The sequence below is a fragment of the Apis dorsata genome, unplaced genomic scaffold (genome assembly GCF_000469605.1).
Source record: "Apis dorsata unplaced genomic scaffold, Apis dorsata 1.3 scaffold_980, whole genome shotgun sequence".
NCBI classification, from domain to species: Eukaryota; Metazoa; Arthropoda; class Insecta; order Hymenoptera; family Apidae; genus Apis; species Apis dorsata.
The window spans coordinates 65,298-72,824 of NW_006264083.1; the positions used below are offsets into that span (position 1 = coordinate 65,298).

The 7,527-nt window shown below is 16.1% G+C and overlaps 1 protein-coding gene across 1 annotated transcript in view; it reads left to right on the forward strand.

Moving 5' to 3' along the window:
• Positions 1-5,683, forward strand: part of LOC102672776 (putative fatty acyl-CoA reductase CG5065) — a 17,968-nt gene extending 12,285 nt beyond the window's left edge. The window contains exons 9-10 of the mRNA XM_006623968.2: positions 5,312-5,315; positions 5,648-5,683. Coding sequence (XP_006624031.1) covers positions 5,312-5,315; positions 5,648-5,659 — 16 coding nt within the window. The 3' untranslated portion in view covers positions 5,660-5,683. The remainder of the gene's footprint in view (positions 1-5,311; positions 5,316-5,647) is intronic.
• The last annotated feature ends 1,844 nt before the right edge of the window (positions 5,684-7,527 follow it).

The following is a 7,527-nucleotide window of genomic DNA, read 5'->3' on the forward strand; positions in this document are numbered from 1 at the left end:
TTTCCAAGTTTTTATGATTTACTTTGCTGAAATATTTTTTTTTCTATTAATCTATTAAGCTAATATTTTTATTTTTTTATTTTAGTTTTATTTATTTAATTATTTTTAATATTAGCTATTTTCTTTAATTTTATTCTACTACCATTTTTATTTTCTATTACTTATTATATGTATAAATTATATAATATTGTGAAAACACAATACATAAATACAATAATACAAAGTTTTCTAATATTGTCTTGAAGTCAAATATTTTGAAGTTTATTTTCATATTTTCTTGGATTGTTGATAAATCAAAAATCATATTTTTGATTTATTTACTTGATTTACTTTTATATTATATTTAATTTTTCTTTTCTTAATTCTTTCAATCTCTTAAATTTTTATGTGTGCAGGAATTTATATAATTTTCATTTTTATTTCTTTGTTGATTTCTATGCTTTTTTTTTTCTTTTTTTGTATTGTTTTCTATAAATTTTTTATTTTTTTGGTTGTTTTTTTGGTTAGTTCTTTTAAATCATAAATTAATATCCTTATTTAATAAATTAATAAATTAACATCCTTTTTTTGAGGGATTTTTTTTCTATTAATTCATAAATAATGACTTTTATTATGCCTTTAGATAAAATTCTGATAATAAAGTATTATTTGTTTATTATTTTTTTTCTTGTATTGTTATTGTTTAATTTATTATATACACATAATATACATAATAATTTATTATCCATTATGTATTCGCAATGTTGTTTTCATTGTGAATATTAACATCTTTATATATATATTGGTTTTTATTTTTATCCATTGGTTTTTTTATTATTCCTACTGCATACAAGCTAGAATTATATATATATTTATTATCATATTTGTATTTTTGAGATCCATGTGATTATTAATAGCATCATTTATTAATATTTGTTTTATCTTTTTACTACTTATTATTAGTAATATTCATATTTTTATTCGTATTTCATTTATTTAAATTAAGTGTCTTGGTTTTTTATTTTTGATATTTCTATTTTTCTTTATCATGTATGTCTTTTATTTGTTTATTTTCATCTAGATATATATTCAATATAGATTATTTATTATTTTGTTTTTTTCTATCTTTTTTATAATCTTTTGTATAATCTTTATTAAGTTATTCTTTATTTCATTGCATGTTTTCTGCATTTTTTTGATTGATTATTAGTTCTTATAATTTAGTTCTTATAATTATTTATTATTTCTGTTTCTGTGTACATTATATATGTTAATGTGATTATCTTGAGTTAAACTTAGAATTTCTTTTAATTCCTGCATTTTATTTTCTTATTTTCTCTACAATTATTTTGTTTTTTCTTAAAGTATTTAAATAAAATCATATTTCATATTCTATTATTGATCTGATTGATATTTATTATTGATTTTTGAATGTGTATCTTTTTTTATTATTATTATGTATTTTTATATAACTGTTCTTTTAGCTATTTTTCTTATTATTTCATCCACATGGTTATTTATCTTATCTTTCTTAAAATTTTACTTGGTTATTTTTTTATATTGTGTTTCTATTTATTATTTATTTATTGTGTTTATATTTATTATATGTTTTTATTTATTATGTGTTTCTATTATATTTTTTATTAATATACCTCTTGTACCTCTTTGATTAGATTTTAGTCTTTTTTTAGAATTTATTTTACTATTATTATACATCTTTTCTACAGGAATTTCTAGATCATAAATCATAATCTATCTTGTTTTCTATCTTTTTTAAGTTTAAGTTAAATATTAAATTAATTAGATTAATTATTAGTTGTTACATATTTCTTTAATTATTAAGATTTTATTGCTTGTATATATTCAATTACAATATCATCAGTATATGTTATATCATTCTGTATGTTCTTGCTTAATATAAATATTTTATGTCTTTAGTAATGCTTGTTTTATACAAATTGTAAAGTATTAAAGATTGTAAAGTATTAAAGATTTCAAATGGATACTTTCTTTTTATTGATAAATTGTAGTATTTGATGCATATATTTTTATATATTCTGTTATTTTTTTTTTCATTGTCATAATTCCTTGATAAATTTACTATGATTTATTATAGGCATTTTTAATATCAATGAATACTGTTAAGATATTTTAATATATTTATTATTTATTATTAATATTTCTATATTATTTTCTTTTTTTTCTGAAATATATATAGCAAATAGTTTTATTTTGAATTTAGGAAAAGATAAAAAAAATTATAAAGAGAAAACTTAAATGATATTATAGTGACAATTTTTTAAATTGTATTTTTTTTTATAAGGATGTACCTAAAAAATATAAATGCATTTTTTTAAATACAATTGCATATATTATTTTATTTTTGTTTTATATTATTTTATTTTTTAAAAGAAAAATTTTTCTTTAAAATATTCTTTAAAATATTCTTTAAAATATTTTGTGTGAAAAATTTTATTGTATACATTTAATATATTTAAAAAACAATTTCGCGAGATATTTATTATATTTTTGATAAATTTTTAAAAAATCTAATGTTTTGTAAAAGAAACACAATTTATACATTAACATATGTTATTAAAAATAATTTATATCATTAAGATTTATATCAACCATATTCAATTTTTTAAATTTAGAAATGACAAAAATATTTATTTCGTCCCTAGTCATTGACAAATTATTGTCACAGAAAATGATTTACAAATTATTTATAAACAACGATAAAATTGATATATTTACTTATTTTGTATTATATAATAAAAATTTTATTAAAACTACTCTGATATACAATAATATATATCCTTATTATATATAATCAACAAATATACTTTCACAGACTTAAACTTGAACGAATATTTACAAAAATATTTTTGAAACAATAAGCTAAACCAATTACAAATAATATTAAATTTTTGGTATTAACATATATTTTCTAATTTAATTTCTAATTTAATCCATAAACTTTAACAAAAAGAAGTAAATGTAATAAATAAAAATTCTATTTGAAAAATTTTGAAATCATAAAAGTTTTATACATATTTCATATTTTCTAGTTAATCTCAATTATCAATTAGCTTTTTTATCGAGTTTAATAAAATATATTGAAAGAAATATTAAATATTTTAAATAATTTTGTTCTTTATATATAATGAATGATTTTAATTTTCGAATTATTTTGAAAACTATATTATATATGATATATAACTATATATGAGTGAATTTAAAACTTTTTCCTCATTGATTTGAATGGAATTTTTTTAAAGATTTTCTTTATGGCATATATGTACAATAGAAAAATTTCGATCACTCAAGGCGATTGTTTTTTTTTGTTTAATTTGTTTTTTTTTTTTTTTTGTTTCGCATTCGAATCCATGGAATATCCAAGTTTGTTAGCATAAATGCTAAGTATGATAATATATTTTTTTTTTCTATCATATTGAATGTATACAAATAATTGAGAAGTAACATTAAATAATGCTATATTCATTTTAACTAATTTTTAAAAAAGCTATTGCTACATTATAAAGGCAAATTTAAACTATATTAATCTGGCAGAAATCAATAATAGTAATTCGACAAGGATTATTAGTATTTTAATAATAATATTCACTTTTTTATAATTAATATATAAATATAATTATAAATCAAATAAAATATCTGTATTTCTACTTTCAATAAATATCAAAGATATTTTTAATTTTTCATTTTCATAGTATTGACATATTAAAAATAAATCACATTAAAAATAATTCATTTCTTTCATTATCAACATCTTATCCTTATAAGAATTTGAAAAGTAGAATTCAAATAGTTAACAAATGAATCAAACAATGAACATTTGATCTTGAACGCAAGATCTTCTTTCATTTTTTTAAATTAACTTATAATTTTTTTTTGTTTTTCAAATTTTATGTATACTAATTATTTTTGCTGTAAAAATGATTTAATGATATGATTCTATAAAAATATAAAGTTTGATTAAAATTCATGAATTTTCTAAAAATCATTTTTCAAATTTCTACAGGATAAAATGTTAATAAAAATATTTCTTATATATATAAGATATTGATAAATGAATTGTTCATAATATGGTAATGCTAAGAAATAACAGATGGAAATTGGAGATTGGCTATTTCAACATTTGTAAAACTAGCAATAAGAAAAAAATTTATAATTTCAAAACAAGATATGGTTTTCAAAAAGAAAAATAAAAAATATTAAAGATAATATTAAAATTAACATACAAATTCTATATACAATTATAAATAATATCATATTATAAAAGTATTGGAATTAAATAAAAATACTATTTTGCAATGATTATATTTTATTCAACAAATCATGGTTGAACAATTGTTGTGAAGTGATTGGAAGAGAAACGATTGAATCATCATTATGATTGAATCATAAAAATAGATAAAAATTCAAAATTTAAAAGATAAAAATACACAAAGAACAACGAATATTTGATAATCAAATAAGAAAGAAAAAAGATATTATAGATATCTGTTGAAAGCAAAGATAAAACTCTAATTATTACTATATATATCATAAATATATATAAAATAGTAGATTAAGTCAAATACTATTAACATATCTGATAAAAATTAAAAGTCTATGATATTGGAAAAGAAAAAATTTAAACATTCAATTACAAAGTTTATAGATGCTATTACTGATATTCATATCAATACTTGGAGGTATATAAAATATTTTTTTTTTTAAATATTAAAAAAGATTATTAAAATATTATCGGTTAATATTTTATACATATTCATTATCTTTTTTACAAATTATAATATTTATATTATCTATTTCTAACAAAAAGAATAATTTCATTAGCTATTTAAATTATATATATATATATATATAATATTAAAAATAAACTATTATTAATATAATTATTATAATTATTAATTATATTAAACTAATTATATTAAACTATTATAATTATTAATTATATTGCATTAAAATAGGCCAAATTTATTCAATAAAATATTGAATAGATAATTATTTGAAATAAATAATATTAAAAAAAATAATATTTGATTGAAAATCAAAATATGCCAATTTGAATCTATTTATATATGTAGTAATATAGAATAAATGTAGTAATAATGATAATCATTTATTTACATTATATAAATATTTAATCTCACTTTTTAAGTGAAAAAAATTCTTTTTACAGCAAATTTTAAATAACGAATTTGTATAAATAATCAAATATAAATAATAACAATATAATATAATATATAAGAAAATGAATTGAACGATGTATAATTTGGTACAATCACTAAATATATTATTTCTTTAGAAATGTTATAAGATTATGAAAAGTTTTTTGTTTTTGTTAATTAAAAAATAAAAAGTTTAAAAAAAAAGCATTAGTAGAACGAAATAAATATGGAGATTATTTAAGAAAAGAAGATAAAAAATTAAAAGATTAAATTTAAGAAAAGAAGATAAAAACACTCGCATATTGAAACACAAAAATTAGACAATAATAGCAAAGAAATAAAAAAAAAAAACTACAATAATAATAAGAAAAAAAAATAAAAAGAAAAAAAACAAAGAAAAAATAAAACAAATTTACAAACAAATTTTATAACATAAAAAATAAAAAAAACTATGAATATATGATATATATGAGTGTATGACTTAAAGAAGTTTAAAGAAAATTTACTTTAGTAAAATAAAATAAACAAAAAATCTTTCGTAAAATTATATAAAATTACCATTAATAAAAACTTAGAAAGTTATAAATTAAAAAATTATAAATTAGTTTATAAAAATAATATAGAATTATAATATAATTAATAAAGTGAATTGAAAAAAATTTGACAAGCCAAAAAATCTATAAAAAAAAGAAACATACAAATAGAGTCCTAAAAGTAAAAAGGAGAAAAAATATTATTTCACAGCAATCTTAAACTGAAAATAATTTAAAAAAGAAATAATAAATAAATGGAAACGATCCATTAAAGAATTAAAAAAGAAATTTGCATTAGGATAATAGGACCAATTTGAATAGAAAAATTAAAAAGGAAAAAAAGTAAACAAAAAATTATTTGGAAAGAAATAAATAATATTAATCAGATTTTAAAGATTTCAGATTTAAAATTATTAATAGGTTATAATATAATTAATATGCGTAAATAAAAATGGAGCCAATGAAACAATACTACAATTGTTTTTTTGATTTAGGCATGTACAAAAAATATAAAGCATAGACAAGGAAATGTTTTATATGTATATGGAAGAATATTATGTAATAATATATAATTGAAACAATTAGCTAAAATAAAAAATTGATGAAATACATTCAGGATTTAATTAATCTGATAATAGAAAAGAATCTATAAAAACTTGACGAGTCACAACTATATCAAGAATAAATAAAAACAAAAAAATGATAATATTAAATATAAACAAGAATAGAGAAAAAAGGAGTAAACTATCCAATTTAAATAAGATATATATAATAGTAGAAAAAAAATGTAAGTAAGAAATAAAAAAGTAAATAAAAAATAAAAAAGAAAAAAATAGAAAAATTAAAAAAAAGAAACTAAAAAAGAAATAAAATAATTGAAAAATTCATAAATGTAATAGAAAAAGGAGAAAATAGAAAAAGAAAAGATAAAAATAGAAAAAAAAATAGAAAAAAAAAAATTATCAATAGTTAATTAAAAAAAATATAAATAGAGATCAATAAAAACACACATATGAGTAAAATATATATAAAAAAAGAACAACAAACAAATGAAAATATAAAAACAGAAAAAGAAAGAGAGAAATAAATATAACTTACAGAAATTTATATAACTACAACTTAAAAGTAACAAACAAAACAAATTACAAGAACAAATAAACAAAAAGAATAATTAAAAATAACCAATAAATAAAGAGAAAAATATATATATAATAAAATAGAAAAATTAATATAGTAATTATAGAATACTAAAAAAGAAAAAAAACTAAAAAAGAAAAATTATGTAACTAAAAAACATAATTAAAAAATACAATATATTAAAAATAATAGAAACATGATTAAGAAAATATGATAACATTTATATAGTATAGCAATATCAGATAGAAATAAACAATAAATAAATATATAATATATGATATAATTTTAACTTATAGATACTGAAATCCAAAACTAACAAAAGAATGAAAAATATTTTTTTAAAACATAAAATTACACACACATACACACACAATGGAATAAATATAGTGCAAAAAAAATTTTATGAGAAATTATTGAAGAATATGGTTTATATCATAACAAAATCATCATTTCTAAATTATAGAATGGAAAAAATCAATGAACATTAATTGATACTATCATAATAAGCAAAACAATGGAGTCTGATCAAATGATCAAATTTTAATTATAAAAAAAATATATATATATAAATAAAAATAATAAATAAAAAAATAAATTAAAGAAAATTTAATAAAAATAAAATAAACTAAAAAAAAATATAGAAATATTATAAATATAAAAAAAATCAGAAATACAAATCAAAA